We start from the raw sequence: 25,204 nt of genomic DNA on the forward strand, positions 1-25,204 counted from the left end.
TAATACCTCAACCATGTCCCCTGCCTCCATATGTGAATCCCCTTTTTGGTCCCTAATCAACCCTACTCCTCTTTTTACTACCTTTTTACTATTTATGTGCCTAACTGTGGTAGCACATTCTTCCTGGGTAAAATTATTCTCCTGAATTCTTTACTGGATTTATCAGTGACTATTTTATGTTTATATTACCTAATCTTTGACTTTCCAATATGTAGAAACATAAACTCTGCATCTACTCTGGCAATCCCCTTAATAATTTTAATGAACTGTGTCAGGACACCGCTCAGCCTTCCCTTTTCTAGAGAAAGGAGCCCAAAGCATGTTCAACCTTTCTTGATAGTTACAACCTTTCTGTTCTGATATCATCCTTGTAAATCTTATTGCACCTATTCAGTGCCTTTATATTCTTTGTATAATATGGAGAACTGTTCACCTTGCTCTAACTGAGACACATGGAACATAACAGCAGCAAATCCCTCTGGTGCTGGCAGACAGCATTTTTGTTGCTGCTGTCATTCCAGTTCCTGCTCTAACACATGGGATACGTCATTGATAGAGCAAACTCAAAGTGTCACTCCAAGCCCTATCACATCAGGCTTCATTACATCGCTTGTAAATTGTGCATCTCCTTCATATCTTCATTTTTGTTCTGTAAATTGATTGAAAACCAATGGGGAAATGTAGAAACCTCCAGGTTATTGAACCATGTTGGCTGCTGAAACAATGAAAGAGGAAATAATTAAGGATAATGACCTCTGTGCTGAAAGAGTTGGAATGGTGTGGCAATTCTTCAAGAACTCTTCAGAGTTTGGCATCAATGCTAAGTAAATGAAAGTCTATCAAGTCCTGGTTTTCCCAATTGGTTGAGCCATGTAGATAGGAAGATCCCAGGTTTGAATCCCTAGTCTATGCCTGGTAGCTGCTCTAAGAAGGGGTGATGGCGGAGGGAGTGCTGGTGCTATGAGCAGCCTCAGCACTTGTGAGTTAGGCAGTGAAACACCATCTTCAGATCATGCTATGATCGCAACCCAGGAAGCCTTAGGTTAAGTGGGCATTGGATGCAGGTTCAGCATTTGCAGTGCAGCAACTCATCAAGGCTTCTTTGTAGTACTTCCCAAACCTGTGACCTTCTCATCTCCAAGTCCCTCTTCTAAATCACACACCATGCCAACTTGGACATATATTGGCCATTCCTTCATTGTTGCTCGGTCAGAATCCCAGAACTCCCTCCCTAACAGCGCACTGAGTGCGCCTGCAACATGTGGGCTGCAACGGTTCAAGAAAGCAGGTCATTACCACTTTCTCAAGGGGCAACTAGGGATGAGCCATAAATGACAGTTACACCCACATCCCCAAAAATATTTTTTTTGTACCTCCTACTGTTGACTAGTTGGCCAGAATTCACTCCTGGGTTTCCACTTACATGAGGTACTGAGAAATCCCTGGTGCCCTGGAAACATACCCCAATAAGTGTTGGTGCCTTCTGGAGAGGAAGGGGAATTAATTTATACAATTTCATCTCTATTTTATGAATTTCTTGTAGGATGAGTGGGAACTACTTACAAAACGTGGGCAAGTGGATAATATTGCTCAGCGTGTGTCTGATAACAATCTGGGGAAGAGTGAGTCTGGCTTCAACCCATCATCGAAGCCACTCAGGTATGTACAAATATATAATTTGTGTATTGTTAAATATTTATCTTCTAATGTTCTGGATATGAATTCACCAGATTTTGGAAGACTTCAGTTCTACAGAGCCATGGCCAGAGCCATCTAGAGTATAGCATTAAGTTCTGGGTGCTGCTCCTCATGAAGGATGTACAGGCCTAGAGGTAGTGCAAAGAGATTCACCAAAATATGCTTAAAGGGTTAATTTATGAGGACAGGTTGCATAATCAAGGCTTGTATTTCCTTAAGTATAAAAGGTTTAGGGATGATCCGATCAAGGTATTTAAGATGTTAAAGGGATTTGGTATAATAGATGGAGAGAAACTGGAGACAAGAAAAGAGGGGGCATAACCTTAAAAATAGAGTTAGACTGTTGAGGAGTGAAATTAGAAGGTGCGTTTTCACACAGAAGAATAATGGACATCTGGAATTCCTCCAAAAGCCTTTGGATGCTCTGTGTCAACTGGAGCTTTCAGGGGTGATATTGAAAGATTTTTGTTGGGTATCAAGGGATATGGAGTAATTGCAGCAAAATTGGTTTGAGATACAGATCAGTTATGGTCTAATAGAACGGTGGTAAAAACTTAGTCATAATCTTAATTCTCTTGTCATTTGTGAGTGTGAGCTGGGATTAAAGGTGTCTGTAGTGATCTGCTGATCATTTATTGAAATGAGTTGTTTTTTAGTCGCTTACCATAAAAAAAGCAGCTGAAAATATTGTTAGTATCCATTCAGAAATAAATTTCTTTTGAGGAACAATTAGATTGTTTTGGTAACACTATTTTTATTTTACCCTTTGTAGTATTTATTTCCCATCCTCAGTTGCTCTCAGGGCTTTACTGGTCAACCACAGAGAGTAAACTGATGGGATAAGGGTGGCAGGTTCCTTTACCTGAAAGATATTTTGAACCAATTGGGTTTTTATGATAATCTGGCACTTTTAAGATATTTTTCCCCTGACTCCCAGCCCACAAATGATCAGACTTACTGAATTCAATTTTGCAATTTTGTGGTGAGATTTGAACTCACAGCCCCTTGTGTTGTGAATACAACCTGTACCCATTAGAATATCACAAGCACTGAGAACAGCATCGCCCAGTTACTGTCTCAGGCTTTTTGTTACTGGGATTTCCAAAATATGACTTGTGGTCTGTAGATATTTGAGGGAAATGTCTAAAGCTGCTGGAGTTATTTGGAGAGATAAGGTACCCTTTGACAGAGGTAAGGTACCCTTTTGGAGAGATAAGGTGCCCTTTAGGAGGAGTCATGTGCCCCTTGGGGGAGGTCAAGTACTCCTTTGGGATTGTTAAGAGTAGACATGAATGTGCATAAAAAGTGGGTAAGCTTTGTGGAGCTGTCAAATTGTCATCATTTTAAATCCATAGGTCCTTGAAGTTTTTGAAAAAAAATCCAGTCTGCAGCTGAAAAACATTGATGTTTGTTAGTTAACTGTTTGTCGACATAAGGATTAGTGCGGCATGACTGCTTCCACAACCTATCATTATCACATTAGGGGTTCTGTAGATTCACAGTTTGATTGACAGCTCCAAATAATTACACCTGTCTTTGATGTGGGGTTATAAATACAAATGTACGTTTTCATAAGGGATTAAATACTTGAAAGGATTTAAATGTTATCAATAAGAGTGTTTTTTGAATATAGTGAAGTCTGCACTAGACACAGGTCCTGATTTTTGGAAAGTTGGAATGGCTGTGTGCCTTGAGCCCCGAATCTGGAAGTCCTGCCCCCACTTTGGCCTGTATTGTGAGGGAGTTGGAGTTTAAAAATAGGGAACAACTGTACAGGGTGTTGATGAGGCTGCACCTGGAGTATTGTGTACAGTTTTGGTCCCCGTTTTTAAGAAAGGATACACTGACATTGGAGGCAGTTCAAAAGAGATTCACTTGGCTGATTCCTGGAATGAAGGGGTTGACTTATCAAGAACCGATAGACAGGTTAGGCCTTTATTCATTACAGTTTAGAAGAATGAGGGGTGATTTTATTGAAATGTACAAGATTCTGAGGGTGCTTGACAGGGTAGATGTTGAGAAGATGTTTCCACTAGTGGGGGAATCTCGAACTTGGGGACATGTATTCAGAATAAGGGGACACTCACTTAAAACTGAGATGGAAGGAATTTCTTCTCTCAGAGGGCAGTGAACATCTGGAATTCTCTACCCCAGAGAATTGTGGAGGTTAGATCACTGAAAGCATTTAAAGAGCAGGCAGATAGGTTTTTGAAATATCAGGGAGATGAGGGCTATGAGGAGGTGGTACGAAAGAGGAGTTGAGTCCTGGGGTAGATCAGCCATGATCTTATTGAATGGTGGGACAGGCTTGAGGGGCCGAATGGCCTGCTCCTGCTCCTGTTTCTTTTGTTCTTATATTAAACCTGGCACCTACCATTTTTGTTGGGGGGAATGGAGATGGGTTGTAGTTTGTATATCTGTGGTTCACGGAGACAGCTGCACAAGTAAAAGATCAGCTGCCTTCAAAAAGAAGCAATTTCCGTAACTGGGATGTCCAAAATATGACTTGTGGGATTTAAACATTTCAGGAAAAGGTCTAAAGCTGCCAGAATTATTTGGAGAGATAGGGTATCCTTTTGGAAAGGTTCCAGGTGCCCCTCTGAGAGAGATAAGGTGCCCATTGGGAGAAGCCAGGTGCCCTTTGGTATTGTTAAGAGTCAACATGAACGAGCATAAAAAGTGGATAAGCCGAGTGGCGCTATCAAACTGTCAAGTCATTTAAATTGCCAAGCCCTTTAATTTTTTTTAAAAAAAAGCTGTCTGTTGACACAAGCCTCGAGGTTATCATTATAGGATTAGTGCTGCGTGACTGATTCTACAATGAACTTTATCACAGGAGGGGCCTGTAAGCTCACAGTTTGGCTGAAAGCTCCAAGTGGTTATAAAGTCTTTGATGTGTGGCTAAGAATACAAATATTTATTTTCAGAGTGGATTAAGTACTTGAAGGAAGTTAAATATATTGGGCAGAATTTTACGACAGCAGGGTTTTATGTTCCCGTTGCCATCAATGGCATTTATAATGGCCCGCCACATTTTATGGCCCCGTCCCCGCCTGAAACAGGGTCATAAAATTGTGCCCATTGAATGGGCTTTTATGAATGCAAGTACTTTTTATAAATTAAGTCTGCAATAGAGACTTCAAACTTTATTTTATTTCATCTCAACATGGCTCCTGAGTTCTGCCTGTGATGGATACTGGGTGAATTGGCGTGGAAAATGTAAGTGCAAAGGGTGCTGGGTCGGGGATCATGGGTTGGCATGAGTTGACATTAAGTTGGCATGAGGACTACAAAGGACCATGGGAGTGGGTAGAGGGGCATAGGTTGGCAGGGAGGGTATGTAGGGTCATGAGGGTGGCTAGAAGGGCATTGTATGGCCATGGAGGGAGTGCAGGGCCGTGCAGTTGGGTGGGGGGGCATGAGGTGGCATGAGTTGGCATGGAATGGGGTATGGGAGTGTGTAGGAGGTGAGAGGTTGTGAGGGATGAGGGCTAGAGGACTGTTCTTGTTTTCTTATTTTTATTGTAACTGGGCGAAGTCCAAGAGCAGTGAGATGGGTCTTTGAACCAGCCCACGTCAGCACCCAGCAGCCCTTGTGGCTGCCTCCAAACTCTTTCTAGGGTTGGCAGGCCAACTCCAGTAAGTAACCGTCCCCCTCCCCACATAACGAAAATCTGAAGATTCAGGACGCTTTCCCTGAGAGGGGTTTGCAGAGTTGGGATTTTCCTGACTCTGGGCGAAAATTTGATCCTTGTTGTTGAATTTTGTCTGATAACCATCTGTGAAGTGCCTTGGCTTGTTTTACTGCGTATAAAAATGCAAGATGTGTTGTCTTGGCAATTAGGGTGACTGATTAAGCAGTGCATGTTCCAAGAGTCATAGTTCAGCATTTGAAGTGCTGTCCCCTACTCTTATGAATGTTCCCCTCTGCTCTGTACACAGGAGGAGGCCATTCAACCCTTCCATCCTGTTCCTCCGTTCAGTCAGATCATGGCTGATGTTGTGCCGTAGCAACATTTACCTTCATTGAATCCCTACCACTTGGGGAATGATGCAGGCAGAAGTTGAAATTTGGTTGTGAGGGTCGAGCATAAGTGGCTGCGGTAGGGAGAAAGACAGTGGGTGCAGGGAGTGGGGGAGCAGGAAGATATTTGCCCACTGGCCTCTGTGGAGCTCACTAAAGGGATTGGACAATGAGACATGGTTGACCCTATCGCAATATCTGCTTTCCTGGTCTACCATGAGGTATTTGCAGTGGGGCTATGGTGATAGAGCTCCACCTACCTCTTTAATGAATGTGGGGGGTGACAGGGGGAGAAGGAGGCAGGGAGCAGGCAGGAGAGAAAAACCAAGACCCAAGGCCCAACTGATGTGGTATTCAGTTGGGTCTAGACTGGCGAGCTCTGACTATAAATTGTGTATAAATGATCACATGGAGAATGTCGAGGAAAGATAAATTTTTAACGGGGGAAACTCCAGCATGTATTGGATCCCCTCCCAATTTTCTTCTCTGCTCTGTCTAACCAATACTTTATGTCCAGGCTGTACCAGCAGATATTTGCCCACGGGCCTCTGTGGAGCTCACTAAAGGGATTGGACAATGAGACATGGTTGACCCTATTGCAATACCTGCTTTCCTGGTCTACCATGAGGTATTTGCAGTGGGGCTATGGTGATAGAGCTCCACCTACCTCTTTAATGAAATGGAACACATTGTGTGCCTGTCTATGCCTCTCTTTGGCTATCTCTTTTTCTTTCCTGAGTCTCTTTCGCTCTCTCTGTTAGTCTCTTTCTTGGTTTCCTTAAGTTTCTATCTGTGGCTCGCTGTCTTTTCCCATTTCTCTCCATCTGTCTGTACATAAGTGTCTCTGTCTCTATCTCTGTCTTTGTCTGTCTGGCTCTGTCTTTTTATCTCTCTCTCTCTTTGTCTCTTTCCCTCTTTCTCTGTTCGCCTGTGTGTATATCTCTGTGTTTTCAGCTCTCTCTCTCAGTCTTTCTGTGTCTCTGTGTGTGTTTCTTTCACTCTATCTCTTTCACTATCACTCTCTCTCTTCCATTTACTACCTTTCTTTGGCATTTCAACTCCTTCTTATTGCAGTGGCACCAGCTGATTGCTTAGTTGGTGGAAGCCATGAGCTAAGAAGGAACAAGACAAATTGGTCCCACTCAAAGACAACGGCCAGCAACATCTGACCAGTCAAATGTTCACCCGCTTCCCCTCATGATTGTGTTTGAACACTGCAGCACTAACGGTGCTGTCTGGCAAAAGTATGTGCCACATTCGGAATCTATTGATCAAATAGTACAGAAATGCATTAAATGCTAACCAGGGTTAAAGCAACAAACAATTTAAACTTCATCTTCCTAATCACTTTTGCAGAGATGATTTTGATTATGTTGAGCTTGCAAAGATCGAGATTACAACAATTTCATTTAGAAATGAGCAATGAAGTAGAGATCAAGTCTGTGGGGAGTCGCTTTTGTTTTATCGTAGTCCCATCAGTCACCAAACTTGTAATAATGCATCATTTTTATGATGAGCGGAGCATAGTCAATAAATATTGTTTGTAAGCATCTCAGTAAAAATGTTTGCAGTTAGCTTATGTTTGACTCGCACAGTCAGTACCATGGGCAAGAAAGTCTCGCTCAATGCTGCACTGTTAGAGGTGCCACCTTTCTGAAGGGACATTAAACTGAGGCCTTGTCTGCCCTCTTAGGCCGATTTAAAGATCCTACAGCCACTATTTCAGGTGAGAGCAAGGAACATCTCCCCCATGCCTTGGTCAATATTATCCCCAAATCAACATCACTATAAGAAGATTATCTGGTTATTATCATATTGTTGTTTGTGGGAACTTGCTGTGTGCAAATTGGTTACTGTGCTTTCTACAGTCCAGCAATAACTACACTTCAAAGATACTTCATTGACTGGTCGGAGACTTGGGTGGCCTGAGGATGGGAAAGGTGCTATAGAAATACAAGTTCTTCCTTTTAACATCAAACAGTTGGAGAGGGACAGGGCCTTGAAAGTGCAAGACGTGGATTAGTTGGAATTGGGACTGAACATTATAGCCAGAATTCAGGAAGATTGTAGAATCTGTGTCAGAACCTCGTCTCCTGTGGAAATCTGGCAAAGTCAGTCACTGTGGTGAGATTTAAAGAAACAATGTATCCTCTAAAAATAGAAAAGAAAACTTTACATTTCAATAGTGCCTTTAACCCCAGGATGTTCCAAAGCATTTCACAACCAGTGAAGCATTTTGAAGTGTACTCACTGTTGCAATGTAGGAAGCATGGCAGCAGATTTATGCACAGCAAGCTCCCATGAATAGGAATGTGATAATGATCACAGTGTCACGAGTGACGCTGAGGGATAAATATTGTGCAGACACAAAGGGTAACTCTTCCTCAAAAGACATCCGTAGGATACTTTACAGCAACTTGAGGGAGTAGATAGGGCCTCAATTTAACATCTCATCCAACAGTGCAGCACTCCCTCAGTACTGCACTTGGGGTGTCAGCCTAGAAAGGTTGCTAGAAAGGAGTGGTCCTTGAACACACAACCTTCTGGATACAGAAGCAAGAATGCTACCGACCGAGCCACAATCGACTCAAATTGGATGGGATCCTAGAACCCATGTGGACGTGTGGCAATCTGAGGTGTATGGTGCACACAATTCGGGTATAGAGAAAGTGTTGAAGGGGTTTGCTCCTCACCCTTGTTTGTGTTTTCCTTTTTGCAGTTGTGCATGTTAAAGCTGGAACATGTGAGGTGATTGCTGCCCATCGATGCTGTAATAAGAACAAGATCGAGGAACGCTCCCAGACAGTGAAATGCTCCTGCTTTCCTGGACAGGTAGCTGGGACAACACGAGCGGCCCCATCCTGTGTTGATGGTAGGAAGCTTCTCCTAAATTAAAAGAATTGCAAGCAAGGCTTCTGAAGGACAGGCAGATACAGAACAATATAGAATTTTGCAGACAGAAACAGGCCATTCGGTCCACCTGGTCTGTGCTGGTGTTTATGCTCCACATGAGCCTCCTGCCATAGTGGTCTTGTGGTGCAGTGGGTAGTGTCCTTCTCTCTGGGCCAGAAGCACCAGGTTCAAGTCCCACTTCAGGACTTGATGGCCACAGAAGGTGTATGCATAACGTGGCCAAACAGGTTTGATTATCAGCCTGTAAATCCTTCCAATACAGCTGATGGCAGTTGGTAAGAATGGGTGAGTTTCCTGGGCAGCCACACTGCAGAAGGCAACGGCAAACCACTGCAGCACTTCACCAAACATACACATGGACCAATCCAATGGAACCAATGTTGCCAACCCCCTCTTAGGGCATAGTAGGAGGAGCCTCCTGTCACTCAACTCCATCTCACCATACCATAGAATCATACTGCACAGAATGAAGCAATTTGACCCTTTGTGCCTGGTTTGGCTCTTTGGAGGAACTATCCAATTAATTCCATTCCTCCTGCAAGTATTTATCCAATTCCCTTTTGAAAGTTGTCTGCTTCCATTTCATACAGCGGATTCCAGATTACCGTAACTCGCTGTGTAAAAGCATCCTCCTCATCTCCTATCAGCTTCTTTTGACAATTAAATCTGCGCCCCCCTGGTTACTGAACCTTCTGGCAGTGGAAATGGTCTCTCCTTATTTACTCTATCAAAACCCCTCATAACTTTGAACGCCTCCATTAAATCTCTCCTTAACCTTCTCTGCTGTAAGGAGAACAACCCCAACCTCATTGTCCTCACCGCATAACTGAAGTCCCTCATCCTTGCCATCTTTCAATTTGTTTCCCCTTCAGGCTCTTAGTAGATTGTCCCCAAAAAGCTATTTGGCTCAACCATTCCCTGTGGTAATGAGTTTCACATTCCTCTCCAAGTAAAGAAGTTTCTTCTGAATTCACTGTTTAATTTATCATTTACTTATGGACCTTAGCTTTGGACTCTCCCAACAAGTGTCAAGCATCTTCTCTACATCCACCATATCAAACCCCTTGGTAACTTTAAAGATCTCTATCAGGTCACCCCTCAGCCTTCGTTTTTCCAGAGATGAAGACAGAATATTATTCACTGTGACTTGTTTCTTTTTTCATTCATTCATGAGATGTGAGCATTGCTAGCAAAACTAGCATTTGTTGGTCATCCCTAATTGCCCTTGAGTGAGCCACTTTCTTGAACCGCTGCACCACACGTGGTGTAGGTACACTCACAGTGCTGGGGAGGGAGTTCCAGGAGTTTCACCCAGTGACAGTGAAGTTGAAGTTCCAAGTCAGGATTGTCAGTGACTAGGAGGGAAACTTGCAGGTGGTGGTGTTTCCATGTGCCTGCTGCCCTTGCCCTTCTAGGTGGTAGAGTTCATGGGTTTGGAAGGTGCTGTCAAAGGAGCCTTGGTGAGTTGCTGCAGTGCATTTTGTAGATGGCACACACTGCTGCTACAGTGCGTCGGTGGTGGAGGGAGTGAATGTTTTAGGGTAGTGGATGGGGTGCCAATCAAGCGGGTTGCTTTGACCTGGATGATGTCGAGCTTCTAGAATGTTGTTGGAGCCACACTCATCCAGGCAAGTGGAGAGTATTCCATCGCATGCCTGTCTTGTGCCTTATAGGTGGCGGACAGGCTTTGGAAAGTCAGGAAGTGAGTTACTTACCACAGAATTCCCAGCTTCTGACCTGCTCTTGTAGCCACAGTATTTATATGGCTGTACCAGTTCAGTTTCTGGTCAATGGTAACCTCCAGAATATTGATGGTGGGAGATTCAGCGATGGTAATGCCATTGAAAGTCAAGGGGCAATGGTTAGATTCTCTCTTGTTGCCTTGGTGGTGGCGGTGGTTTGGGGTACAGTGTCACAGGACTAAGAGGAACCTTATATATTTCTGCTTGGCTATCAGCAACTACAGGTTGCAGACCAGGGTGAAGGTCAAAGCTCTTTCTTGCTCTATGCCCTAGTGAGAATCACTGAACACCTCCCACTAGGGAGGAGGAGACAGGAGTTTACACTGAAAGGAAGTATACTGGTCATGTTAGTGGATTAGCGATCCAGAGGCTGTGAGTTTAAATCCCACCATGGGAGTCTGAGAGTTGGGATGTGGTTTATAAATGTGGTACCAGTAAAAGTGACCATGAAGCTGTCGGTTTGTCACACAAATCCAATTGTTTATGAATGCCGTTTTGGGAAGGAAACCTGCCTCCTTACCCACTCTGGGTCTATATGTGACTCCAGTCTCATGCTAAGGTGATTGTGAATTAACTGCCCTCTGGAGTGAGTTAGTCAGCCCTTCAGGTGTATAAAATCTCCAACAACGGTTCAAGGAGAAACAAAAACAGAATTACCTGGAAAAACTTAGCAGGTCTGGCAGCATCGGCGGAGAAGAAAAGAGTTGATGTTTCGAGTCCTCATGACCCTTCGACAGAACTTAGGGCAACTGGGGATGGGCATTAAATGCTGGTCTTGCCAAACATGCCCACATCCTGAGAATGAACTAAAAGGAACCCCTGCACACTAAATCCAGCACGAGACTGATGTCTCCAACCAGTAACACCCCCAACCTTTGTGCAACACACCCAACTCTTAATTGTCATTGCTAACAAGCCCTGACCCTGTTATTAATCAGTTCACAGAGCTACACAAGGAACAATAAATCGCCCTGTCTGTTGCTTATTATGGGCAATTACTGCACCAATTAGGGAATCAAGCATTGTGCTCTCCAGCTCGGTTTGCCCCTGCCCTGCTTGGCACAGGAGATGGGGACAATGGGACCAGAGGATACGACAGAGTGGGCAGGGACCAGGATAAAGATCGGCTGGACAATCAGAAAGAGATGGGTCAGGTGGTCATGGTTTGAATCTTTTATCTTAGGGTTTGTGTCTGGCTGACTATTTTGTTGCTGCTAAGATTTAATTGAAAGTATGAGTAGCCAATAATTAATAATTAGTAACCAATAATTGGTAACTAAGATTTAACAACCACTAATTAACAATGACTAATATTGGATGAAGTATCAGAATATAAGTCACCCCTAAAACCCTGAAGATAATGATTAAAAAAGAGACTTTAACAAGGATAGGTGTAAAGGGTTTCTTTGGCTGAATGGATTACAATTGATCAGTGAACAGTAATTCTGTCACAGTTTTTAACCTTACAGAGAGTAGTTGTTGCAAGACCAGTGGCCCTTGATCCTTCCAGTGACCAGTAAATGTAAATCCGCTGATCCCTGTAAGTGTATCTGAGTGATCAGCGGTGAGAAGTGACCTAGCTTCCCACTCAAGGTGTATGACGTTATCTGATTTTAGAATCACTGTCTATAATTCACCAAAGCGGTCCGCTGATGTGGAAACTTCTGGCAATCCACTGCAGATTTTTTTCTTGGTGAAGCTGCAGCAATGACCTCACGATCGTTAATCTTCTTGTGCGGACACTGTTGTTTATCGAGTGCAGCTACCACAGGGAACTAAATATTTTGGGGTAAACTGAAGTCTTTTAAGTCAGTCAGATACTAGGGTTAGTGTCATGGTTAAGCTTAGAGTCGAGGTCAGGGATTTTAGGTTGTGTTTAAAGTTAGGGTTAGAGTCAAGATTCAGCCTAGAGCCAGAATCAGATTAGTGCCAGGTTTGGGGTCAAAATCAGGTTTAACATTTGAGTTGAAGTTAGTGTGGTTAGTATTGAGATGAAATTGAGGATCATCTTTGTGGTCAAAGTCCATTTTATAACCCAGATTATGACCAGCCTTTATGATTACCATTAGGGTCAAGTTTAGAGGCAGAATGGGACTGTGCCAGGTCCTCGCACGGACTCATATCAACTCCTGATTATCGCTTTGCTTGTACATTCCCAATATCACATTAGTTTTCTTTACTGCACTAGACAGTGTGCAGTTAGTTTTAGTGAATGCTCCACCAGTACACTCAGGCTCCTGTCCTGTGTTGCACCCTGTACCACTTAGTTCATGTTCTCTGTTTAATTTTTCTTCCCAACCTTTCTCTTGAGCTGCTGGCAACTGAGTGGATTGCTAGACCATTTTAAAAGGCATTTAAGAGCCAACAATGTCCATGTGGGACTGGAGTCACTCTGTTCCTCTGTTTCTTCCTCAATCCTTAAATCTCAACCTCGGACACCCCTAGGTAGCAGCGGCCACAATATGATTGAATTTTGCATCCAGTTTGAAAGAGACAAGAGTGGGTCTGAAACTAGTATTTTAAACTTAAATAAGGGCAACTATGTGGGCCTGAAAGCTGAGCTAGCTGAAGTGAACTGGGATACTAGGCTAGGGGATAGATCAATAGAGAAGCAGCGGCAGATGTTTAAGGGAATATTTCAGATTACTCAGAATAAGTATATTCCTACTATAAAGAAAAATTCTAAGGGGAGGTCCCACCATCCGTGGTTCACTAAAAAAAATTAAGAAAAGCATCAAATGTAAGGAAAAAGCATATAACTGGGCAAAAGTGATTGGCAGGACAGATGATTGGACAGAATATAAAGAACAGTGGGCAATGACTAAAAGATTAATCAGGAGAAATAAATTAGAGTATGAGAGGAAGCTAGCTAGAAATGTAAAAATAAATAGCAAGAGTTTCTACAGATATTTAAAAAGGAAAAGAGTAAGTAAAGTGAGTGTTGGTCCTCTAGAGAGTGACAATGGGGAGTTAATAGTAGTTAATAAGGAAATGGAGGATGAAATGAACAAATATTTTGCTTCTGTCTTCACTGTAGAGGATACAAAAAAAAACATTCTAGTAATAGCTGTAAATCAGGAGCTGGGAGGAAGAGAGGAACTTGGTGAAGTTACAATCACTAGGGAAGTGGTACTTCACAAACTGATGGAGCTGCGGGCTAACAAGTCTCCGGGTCCTGATGGACTTCATCTGGGGGTCTTAAAGGAGGTGGCTAATGAGGTGGTAGATGTGTTAGTGTTAATTTTCCGAAATTCATTAGATTCTGGTAAGGTTCCATTGGACTGGAAAGTAGCAAATAAACCCCTCTGTTCAAGGAGGGAAGGAGGCAGAAAACAGGAAACTATAGGTGAGTTAGCTTGATGTATGTCATGGGGAAGTTGTTACAATCGATAATTGAGGAGGTTATAACCAGGCACTTAGAGAAACTCAAGGTAATCAGGAAGAGTCAGCACGGTTTTGCGAAAGGTAAATTATGTTTAACCAAATTATTGGAGTTTTTTGAAGGAGTAACCTGCGCTGTAGATAAAGGGGAGCTGTAGACATGCTGTACTTGGATTTCTAGAAGGCATTTGATAAGGTGCCACATCAAAGACTATTGCAGAAAATAAAAGCTCATGGTGTACAGGGTAACATATTAGTATAGAAAGAAGATTGGCTGGCTGGCAGAAAACAGACAGTATGCATAGATGGGTCTTTTTCTGACTGGTAGGATGTGACAAATGGAGTCCCACAGGGATTTGTGTTGGGGCCTCAACATTTTATAATTTAGATGAGGGGAATGGTGGTATGGTAGCTAAATTTTCAAATGACACAAAGATAAGTAGGAAAGTATGTTATGAAGAAGACATAAGGAGGTTGCTGGTGGATATAGATATAGAGTGGGAAAAGATCTGGTAAAGAAGTAAAGTGTGGGAAAATGTGAAGTTGTTCACTTTGGCAGGAAGAATGAAATAGGAGAGTATTGATTAAATGGAGAGCAATTGCAGAATTCCGAGGTGCAGAGATATCTAGGTGTTCCAGTACATAAGTCACAAAAAGTTAGTATGCAGGTACAGCAAGTAACTAAAAGGCACATGGAATGCTATCCTTTATTACAAGAGGAATTGAACATAAAAGTGAGGATGTTATGCTTCACTTATACAGGTCATTTTTGAGACTGCATCTCGAATACTGTGTGCAGTTTTGGTCTCCTTATTTAAGGAAGGATGTAAATGCTTTGGAAGCGGTTCAGAGGAGGTTTACCAGATTGATACCTGGAATGAGTGAGTTGTCTTATGGGGAAAGGTTGGACAGACTGTGCTTGTTTCCACTGGAGTTTAGAAGAGTGAGGGGTGACTTGATTGAAGTATGTAAGATCCTGAATGGTATTGACAAGGTGGATGTGGAAAGGATGTTTCCTCTTGTGGTTGAGTCCAGAATTAGGAGGCACTGTTTTAAAATTAGGGGTGGCCCTTTTAGGACAGAAGCGAGGAGAAATTTTTTCTCCCAGAGGATTGTGCAACTTTGGAACTCTCTGTCTCGGAAGGTGGTAGAGGTGGGGTCATTGAATATTTTTAAGGCGGAGGTAGATAGATTCTTGTTAGGCAGGGGGATCAAAGATTATTGGGGGTAGATAGTAATGTGGAATTCGAAACACAATCAGATCATCCATGATCTTATTGAATGGTGGAGCAGGCTCGAGGGGCTGAATGGCAAACTCCTGCTCCTACTTCTTATGTACTTATGTCCTATTGGTTAAGAAGATAGACTATTGATCCCACCGTTCACCTAGGCCACATTGCTCTTTGCTGTTATCAGTCACACTTTCAGTAAGTTGTGGAACAAAAATTTTTCAAGCTGAATTGTGAGGGAGAAAGTTAACTTACAAGCCAGGCCATGAGGTAGCCCATTCCAACAAATTCTGGTCCATTGTTACATTCGCTGTTATTATTCCTGTTTCTAATGGTTTCTTAAAGAAATTGACCAAGTAACCTTATATAAAGATCATTTGATCTGGAGTCCATTCAAAAGACTTGCATTTATATGGTACCTTTCGCAACCTTAGGATGTCCCAAAGGCCAATTAAGTACTTTCGAGGTGTAGTAACTGTTGCAATGTAGGAAATGTTGCATTCAAGTTGTGCATAGCAAGACCCCACAAATGCCAGTGTGTCAATCTGTTATTTTGTGATATTGATCGGGATACGGGGGGAGAACTCCCCTGCACTTCTTTGAAATAGTGCCACGAGATCCTTCAGAATGAGTTCTCTGAAGGTGCGAGGCCCAGCGTTGGGAGAAGATGATGGTTGAGAAGTGCATTTCAGCTCCAGTCTCACCATGGTGCGTTCTCTTGATTGCAGCCTCCATCGTCGTTCAGAAGTGGTGGTGCCACATGGAACCATGCTTGGAGGGTGAGGAGTGTAAGGTTCTCCCAGATCTGAGTGGTTGGAGCTGTAGCACCGGAAATAAAGTCAAAACCACCAAGGTTAGTCTGAGCTTCTCATCAACCAATGCACAATTGGTCAGCAGACTTGCACATTCTAATTACATTGTAAAATTTTCATCCTTGTTTTCAAACCCCTTCCTGACATCGCCCTGTGCCTGGGCTGGATTTGGCCTCTGGGGATAGGCTGGGAGGTTGGGAGTTGGCGGGTGTACACATAAAGTGGTGAGGGAAGGTGGGGATGGCCCTCCAGCCCAGAGGCCAATGGAGCCACTTAAGTGGCCAATTAAGGGCCTCTTTCCTCCACCGATGGTACTTTACCAACTGTGGGTAAGCCCTCTGTCTGGTAAATCCTGATGGCCTCCTGCAGGCTCCAGGAGGGGCCTTCCTATTTGGGGACTCTTTGGCCCATGGAGGTGCACCCCAAGGGCAACAGTGACACTTGCCCTCACCAAACCCCCAAACTGCCTCCGCAGCAGAGCCTACCTGATTAGCAGCTCTATGATTGGCCTGTATTTCTTGGGTGTGGGCAACAAACAAACATGTGAACGTACATAATAGGAGCAGAAGTAGGCCATTTGTCCCCTTGAGCCTGCTCCTCCCTTCAATAAGATCATGGCTGATCCATTTGTGTTTCAAATTCCACATTCCCATCTGCCTCCGATAACCTTTGATTCCCTTTCCTAACAAGAATCTATCTACCACTGCCTTAAAAGCATTCATTGCCTTTGGGGCAGAGAGTTCCAAAGTCTCACAAACCCCTGAGAGAAAAAGATTCTCCTCATCTGTCTTAAAAAGGTGACCCCTAATTTTAAAACAGTGCCCCCTAATTCTGCACTCACTCAGAAAAGGAAACGTCTTTTCCAAGCCCACCTTGTCAACACTGTTCAGGATCTTACATACCTCAATCAAAGCACCCCTCACTCTTCTAAACTCCAGTGGAAACAAGCACTAACCTTTCCTCATAAGACAACCTGCTCATTCCAGGTATCAATCTGGTAAACCTCCACTGAACTGCCTCCAACACATTTACATCCTTCCTTAAATAAGGAGACCAAAACAGCCCACAATATTTGAGATGCGGTCTCACCAATGACCTGCATAACTGACGTATAACATCCCTATTCTTATGTTCAATTCCTTTTGTAATTAAGGGTAGGATTACATTTGCCTTCTTAATTACTTGCTGTACCTGCATTCTAACTTTTTGTAACTTATGTATTGGAACACCCAGATGCCTCTGCACCTCAGAATTCTGCAGCCATTCTCTGTTTAAGTGATACTCTGTTTTTTTATTCCTCATGCCAAAGTGAACAACTTCACATTTTCCCACATTATACTCCATTTGCCAGATCTTTGCCCGCTCAGTCAACCTATCTATATCTGTCTGCAGCCTATTTATGTCCTCTCATGTCCTCTTCACAACATACTTTCCTACCTATCTTTGTGTCATCTGAAAATTTAGCTATCATACCCTCGCTCCCCTCATCTAGGTCATCTAGGTGGTAAATTGTAAAATGTTGAGGCCCCAGCACAGATCCCTGTGGGACTCCACTTGTAAAATTCTGCCAGTCAGAAAAAGACCCATTTATGCATACTCTTTGCTTTTTGCCATCCAGCCAATCTTTTATTCATGCTAATATATTACCTCCTAATCCATGATCTTTTATTTTCTGCAATAACCTTTGATGTGGCACCTTAATCAAATGCCTTCTAGAAATCCAACTATAGAACGTCTACAGGCTCCCCTTTATCCACAGCGCATGTTACTCCTTCAAAAAACTCCGACAAATTGGTTAAGCATGATTTCCCTTTCACAAAACCGTGCTGACTCTTCCTGATTACCTTGAGGTTTTTCATGTGCCCAGCTATAACCTTCTTAATGATCGATTCTAATATCTTCCCCACGACAGACGTCAAGCTAACTGGCCTATAGTTTTTTGCCTCCCTTCCTTCTTGAATAGAGTCTGATGGAATCTTTCCAGAGTCTAGGGAATTTTGGAAAATTAACACCAACTGCCTCATTAGCCACCTCTTTTAAGACCCTAGGATGAAGTCTATCAGGACCCGGAGACTTGTCAGCCCGCAGCTCCATCAGTTTGCTCGGTATCGCTTCCCTAGTAATTGTAATTTCCATCCTTAATATGTACGTCCACCCCAGCAGCAATCAATTAATCGTATGCAATGGACAATGTGTGGTGGAGGGCGCTGAGACTTGCAAAGCGGAATCACCCTCTGGTTTTGGGTCTGTTGGCGGGACCTTCATTGTGAGAACAAAATCCAGCCCTATCTCTGTAATCTCCTCCAGCCATACAACCCTCTGATTTCTCTGTGTACCAAACCCCATTCAGCCATCATCCCCTACACTTGCTGATCCACTCTGGTTTTCAGTCCTGACAACACCTCAATTCTAAAATTCTTATCCTTGTTTACAAATCACTTCATGGTCTCACCTCTCCCTACCTCTGTAGCCTTGTCCAGCTCTCTGAGATCTCTGTGCTCCTCCAATTCTAGCCTCTTGCTCATCCCAGATTTTAATCGCTTCAACATTGTCTGTTGTACCATCAGCTGGCTGGACCCTAAACTTCGGAATTCCCTCCCCAAACCTCTCTGCCTCTTTCCTTCTTTAAGATACTCCTTAAAACTTTGACCAAACTTTTGGTCACTTGTCCTAATGTCTTGTTATGTAGCTTGGTGTCAAATTTTGTTTAACTTACGCTTTCATGACATGCTTTGGGATATTTACATAAATGCAAATTGTTTTATTTCTTGTTGGGAGGAATTGAAGGTGTTTGTTGCATTGTACAGCTTTAAATCGGGAGAAATACATTGGACCAAAGCAAAAGATGGGCTGAAAGACAATGCGAAGGTCAAGCTTTTCAATCTTTCAGCTCTTTGATGTAACCAAATAGTGTGCAGCACAACTGCTAATGGCATTAAATCAGATCGCAGATAATTTCCATGCCAAATCCAAAGTATTTTTTATGTAAGCATGCCAGTCTTCTACCATTTTCACTGATATAGAATCGGGCAGCACACAAGGAGGCCATTCGGCCCCTCATTCTTGTGCCAGTTTTTTGAAAGAATGTCCCATTAAATCCCCCCCCCATTCTTTCTCCATAGCCCCACAAACCTTTCCTTTTCTAGATTTTAATCCTACTCCATTTTGAAAGTTACGATTGAATCGGCTTCCACCACTCTTTCTGGCAGAGCATTCCACATCACAACAACTCACTGTGTACCATGGTTTTCCCTCAAGTCACTTCTGGTCCTTTTGACAATTATCTTATCTGTGTCCTGTGGTGACCGACTGAAGAGTAATTTGCAATCCCGTGTGCACCTTTTGGGTTGAGAATCAGTAGCGTGGCTAAACTGTTCAGTTAGTTTGTGTCTGTGGAGATACTCTTCATTCAAACTCACTAAGAAGGACCTTGGACTTATAGAGCGCCTTCCACAACCTCAGGATGTCCCAAAGTGCTTCTCAACCAATGAAGTGCTTTTCGATAGTTTGGTCACCTGTTGTAGAGAATGCAGCAACCAATCTGAGCACAGCAAGATCCCACAACCAGCAATGAAGTACATGATCGATGAATTGTCCATTTTGGCAGGAAAAATAAAAAAGAAGCATATCTAAATGTTGAGAGATTGCAGAGCTCTGAGGTGCAGAGGAATCTGGGCGTCCTAGTGAATGAATCACAAAAGGCTAGTATGCAGGTACAGCAAGTACTAGGAAAGCTAATAGAATGTTATCGTTTAGTGCGAGGGGAATTGATTACAAAAGTAGGGAGGTTATGCTTCAGTTGTGCAGGGCACTTGTGACACCACATTTGGAGTACTGTGTACAGTATTGGTCACCTTATTTAAGGAATGATGCAAATGCGTTGGAAGAAGCTCAGAGAAGGTTTACCAGACTAATACCTGGAATGGATGGTTTGTCTTATGAGGAAAGGTTGGACAGACTAGGCTTGTATCCAATGGAGTTTAGAAGAGTGAGAGGTGATTTGATTGAAACATGTAAGATCCTGAGGGGTCTTGACAGGGTGGATGTGGGGATGACGTTTCTTCTTGTGGGAGAATCTAGAACCGGGGGTCACTGTTTTAACACAAGGGGTCGCCCATTTAAAACGGAGATGAAGTGAAATATTTTCTCTCAGAGTGTCATGAGACTTTGGAACTCTCTTCCTGAAAAGGCGATGGAAGCAGAGTCTTTGAATATTTTTAAGTCAGAAGTGGATAGATTCTTGGTAAGCAAGGGGGTGATAGGTTATCAAGGTAGGTGGGATGTAGATTTCAGGTTACTATCAGATGAGCCATGATATTATTAAATGGGGGAGCAGGCTCGAGGGGCTCAATAGCCTACTCCTGCTCCTTGTTTGTATGTTCGTATGTATGTTTGTATGAATCTGTTTACTGTAGTAGGGTAAAGGAATAAATTCTGACTGGGATGCAAAAGATAATCTCCTTACTCTTCTTCACAATATTGCCCGGGATCTTTAATGTTCACTAGATTGGCACACTGGGCCTTGGTTTAACATCTTATTTGGGAAACACCTTATTTGAGACTTCCAACAGTGCAATGCTCCCTCAGCACTGCACTGAAGGGTCAGCCTGGGTTATGTACTCAAACCTTGTACTGGAGCTTGAACCTCTCACCTTCTTAAAGGGGAACAATTTGGGGAAACTGTTGGTGAGTTCAACGGGGAGATGAACAGTTATTTGATAATGAGTGGAGTTAATGGATGTGAGAAATAAAATTAGTGTATTATCAAACTTTGTCCCCTTTTTTTAGCCATGGACAGTCTAACTACTTATCTTTAGAAGAGAGAAGACCGAGGGGTGACCCAATAGAGGTCTTTAAAATTATGAAAAGTTTTGATAGGATATTCATAGGGAAGATGTTTCCAATTGTAGGAGGATCCAAAAATATGAGTCATACATGTTATAAAGCTCCAGTTAATTCCTATAAGGAATTCAGGAGAAATGACTCCACCCAAAGAGTGCTGAGAATGTGGAACTTACTACCACATTGATGTTTGAGACAAATAACAAAAATGTATTTGAGGGGAAGTTAGATAAACACATGAGGGAGAAAGGAATGTTGATAGGGTGAGGTGAAGTAGGATAGGAGAAGGCTCATGTGGAGCTTAAACACTGGCCTAGAACAATTGGGCTGAAAGGCCTGTTTCTGTATTGTAAGTTCTTTGTAATTCCATGTAGTATTGATGTGTGACCCTTGTTAGTAAGATATTCTGTAGAAGTGTTTGAACTGGTAGATGGGGCAGTGGTTCTTAGACATTTAGCACATGGGACCTCTTGATTCAAACCAGTTAGACGAACTGTGATGGTGATGTTACCAGCTCAACTAGAACTTGTGGGCCAGAGGGTTAGTGCTGGAGCCCCCAGCATATCGGACTGCTTCATAGTGATTAGCTACTGTATCCCATTGATTTATCTGTTCACTCTTGTTGTATTCCAGGTCACTCGATAGTCCTTTGGGAATACGGGAGGCAGTGTTTTATTTTTTAAAAGCTGAAAAGTGTTCCATCTTTCAACTGAGGGCTCCACAGATTGGACCGGTTAACCTGACTTATAGTTTGTTCCCAAGCAGCTGCTTTTGTCCGAATGGGAATCGCCTCAGCTCCCAAAGGAACATCAGATATAATGAGGGCACCTGAGACACTACACGGGAGAAAAGGATGCATCGGAGGGATTCTATTGATGGGTGAACACTGGGACGCTGAAGAGGATAAAGGCTGCGATGTACTCCTCTTAGTGACATATGCCAGGGGAATGGACATTGCTTGTGCTGAAAGTTCAACTTCCTTCCAGCGCACTGAAGCCTGACTTAAGAGGGACACCCCTCCTCTCCACCTTTGTCATAAAGGGACAATGCTCCCCTGTCCAATTGCCCTGCCCAGCAACTTCTTCAAGGCATCTCAGTATGAATAAGAGCTGTGGTCTTCAAGATGTTAAGTCACCTTCAAAAGTAAAGAAGAAGTTTACCTGACTTATTCCAACAAAAGCTTGGATTTTTGCCTCTTTCCATCCAATTCCAGCCAGCAAAACACAGTCCTTTTGTTTTGAGCTGCTTGAGGCAGGCAAAACTCTGGAGCAGCCATTGATAACCATGGCAGACAGTGTGACTGAACTGTAATATTTCCTAAATCCACAGGATGGGTGAATGTGACAGCGAGTAGTAATGTTTGAAAGCCAAGATGTCTTGTGGGAGTTGAGTAGATGGCCAGCATCATTGCACAGGTGTTAAAGTGACTTGAGAATTGCCTGTTGCTGCACCTGACTGGGTCCAATCCATCTTCTTCCTCAGAAGGCTTTACTCACCAACAGTAAGACTGGTTTTACTGTCACATGGTTTCTGGGATCACTGCTGTTTCTGGATCTGATATCCTCACTCCCTCCTCCAATTGCTCCATTACTGATATTGCAGCAATGCCTCTTCTGCGTTTTTATAATGGGCCTCCTGATTGGCTCCTGGTGACTCTGTAGACAAGATTGAGTAGTGAAAATTAACCAGATCTTGTGACCTTCTGTAATCCCCCCGGTTAGATTGTATAATAACTGTACAAATTCAGAGTTAATACAGGTTCATGTCGATAAAGAGAATGCCTTGTGTTTTAAATTTATTGCTGTCGATTTCTCACCCGGCTTGTTAAGTTAAAATTGCTCTCTGATCAGACTTGTTGGGCAAAGATCTGTGGCTCTGAACTCTAGTTGTTTCCTCAACTGCCACAGAATTGGCTCTTATCAAAATCATGATTGACATTCTATGTGACTCTGACCATAGAGAATGATCCCCCCCTCATCCTTCCTGACCTGTGTACAGCCTTTGAAATGGTTGATCACACCATCCATCTCTGACACCTCTCCCTCACCATTCAGTTGGGTGGGATTGTTCACGCCTTGGGACATTTTACCATGTTAAAAGCGCTTTATGAATGCAAGTTCCTGTCATTACCGAGTAGGAATCAGAAACATCAAGTTTAAAATCATGATAATTCTGCCTGAGATTTTGATACCAATAGATGATATTTGCTTGATATTTGATCAGTCCTTCTGGAAGGGAATAAGGCACCTCAACAGTGGCAGAATGTTGGATAGTTTTTGGCTTCAGTGTGGAGGGTTATGAATGATAAATGTCTCAAAATGGCCCCAGGCGCTTTGCAGGAATGTAATAAAACAAAAATAGGCATTGGGTCAATGAAGGAGATGTTGGGAGGAATTACTGAAAACATGGTCAAAAAGATGGGTTATCCTTAAAGAAGCAACAGATATGGAGGGCTTAGGGAGGGAATTCCAGAGCTTTGGAAGAAAACACTGTCCTGTATTTCCTTTGTTGAGATCCAGCTGTTAGCCATTCTTAGCAAGCCTTTAACATGCTCAACAATCTGCGGCATAAATATTTATTATTTCTGTGAGCTATTTGAATGTTTTTCTCTCTCAGCGAAATAGATCTATGCAACACAACAAGGTCAAAGGGCATTTGTGACCTGTCCTAAAGCCAAGCAGCTGGAGGTGCTGTACTCCAAATCATGAAGTCACAACTGGGGGAATGATAAGTTGTATCATTTGGTGGAATACAACATTTTGTGTTGCTAATGACTCAATTGCTGAGGGACTAAAATGGGTTAAATATAAAATGTCAAACAATAGTCCAGAATTCCCTGGAGCGGGGCATCTTGCAGCATTTCTCCAAAGTTAGTTAGACTTTATTTCCTCACTGTTTACCTGAAAAATGATTTTGCCCTTCACATTGCTGAGACTGCGAGCTGATAATGGCACGGTGACGGCAACAGGAGCATCTGTGGCCACCATGAATGACAGGACGAACAGTCAATCTCCTTAACCAAGAGAATTAAGGATTGAGAAAGAGAGGAACAACAAAGAAGCCAATGAGATTAGATTCAAATCAGGTACAGGGAGAGAAATAAAGAGAGGAAAAGAAAGATTGGGTGAAGAGAGAGAGAGAAAAGTGACAGAAAAGGAAAAGAAGAAAACAAATTAAAATCTAAATTTTAAAAAATCTCTAGGAAGGGTATACTAACTGCAGCAATGAGACTTCACCATTTTAATTGTTCCCTTTTTGGGCTGGAGGTTAAGTGGCATTGCATGAATGTAAGTTATCATTAAAAGGGCCCTTAAGTATCAGCCCTAACTTTCTATGCTGAGCTTAGTTGGCACTTAAAGTGCAAATGCAGCAATTTCACAAAATTCACAGAGAGGCTGAGGACGAGCTGTCACTTTCATAAGGCTAACGGCAGAGCATCCCAAATCAACCTGTAACCTGAGGCAATTCACAGTTCACGCTGTGCTAACAGGGAGTTCACTTTTGTTCTTTTCCTATACTTTGGTTTCTGGAGAATGAAGATTGTTCTAGTGTTGGTTTGTTTCTGGTTCCTCGGTTCCTGTCCTATAGTTACATTACTTCGGGATAAAGGACACTTACTTTTTCAAATTCCCAAATGCTGTTGAAAATCTACTCACGTTGCACATCAAAGCTACCACTTGGTACTACATGAAGTCAGTGATATTCTAATCAAGAATGGACAAAATTCTGAGTGTTCAACATAACAAACCATCAGCTTATGATTCATGTAATCAATAAGCCAACTCCCTCTCTACAGGTTAGCTGTAGTGCCGACAGAAGAGTTTTATTGAACTGTGGATAAAGTAGAGGTGGTACCGAGATCACACTGTGAAGCAAGAAGATGCTTGAAACTAGATGAGCAATACTGATCAGAGCAGGTTCCGTACCACTTATCAGTTTCTTTTCAAACAGCTCCCTGGAGCAGGCAGGGATAATATTCAGATTACATCCTGCTGAATTTGAGAGTCAATTGCTGGGATCAATTTGCTTTTCCCATTTCCTGTCTCTGAAGAAAAGGAAGAACTTCACCACCTCGGGACATCCCAAAGCACACTTTACAGCCAATGTTGTAATGTTGGGAATGCAGCTGTCAGTTGGCACTCAGCTAGCTCCTATAAGCAGCAATGTAAAAATGACCAGATAACCTCTAATAGTCAAGGAAACCTCCTGCTGATTACCACGTACCGCCCTCCCTCAGCTGACGAATCAGTGCTCCTCCGTGTTGAACACCATTTGGAGGAAGCACTGAGGGTGGCAAGGATGCAGAAAGTACTTTGGGTGGGGTCTTCAATGTCTATCACCAAGAGTGGCTCAGTAGCACCACTGCTGACCGAGCTGGCCGGGACCTAAAGGACATAACTGCTAGACTGGGTCTGCGGCAGGTGGTGAGGGAACCAACAAGAGGGAAAAACATACTTGACCATAACTTTCCAACTTGCCTGCATCTGTCGATGACAGTATCGATAGGATTGACCATCCCCACAGTCATAGTGGAGATGAAGTCTCACCTTCATATTGAGGATA

The 25,204-nt window shown here is 42.9% G+C and overlaps 1 protein-coding gene across 1 annotated transcript in view; it reads left to right on the plus strand.

The window, feature by feature from the left end:
• The first annotated feature begins 1,544 nt into the window (after window positions 1-1,544).
• LOC121282373 (chemokine-like protein TAFA-2) overlaps window positions 1,545-25,204 on the plus strand; it is a 38,667-nt gene continuing 15,007 nt past the window's right edge. The window contains exons 1-3 of the mRNA XM_041196091.1: window positions 1,545-1,659; window positions 8,442-8,594; window positions 15,716-15,840. Coding sequence (XP_041052025.1) covers window positions 1,545-1,659; window positions 8,442-8,594; window positions 15,716-15,840 — 393 coding nt within the window. The remainder of the gene's footprint in view (window positions 1,660-8,441; window positions 8,595-15,715; window positions 15,841-25,204) is intronic.

This window comes from Carcharodon carcharias, chromosome 9 (genome assembly GCF_017639515.1).
Source record: "Carcharodon carcharias isolate sCarCar2 chromosome 9, sCarCar2.pri, whole genome shotgun sequence".
Lineage (NCBI taxonomy): Eukaryota > Metazoa > Chordata > Chondrichthyes > Lamniformes > Lamnidae > Carcharodon > Carcharodon carcharias.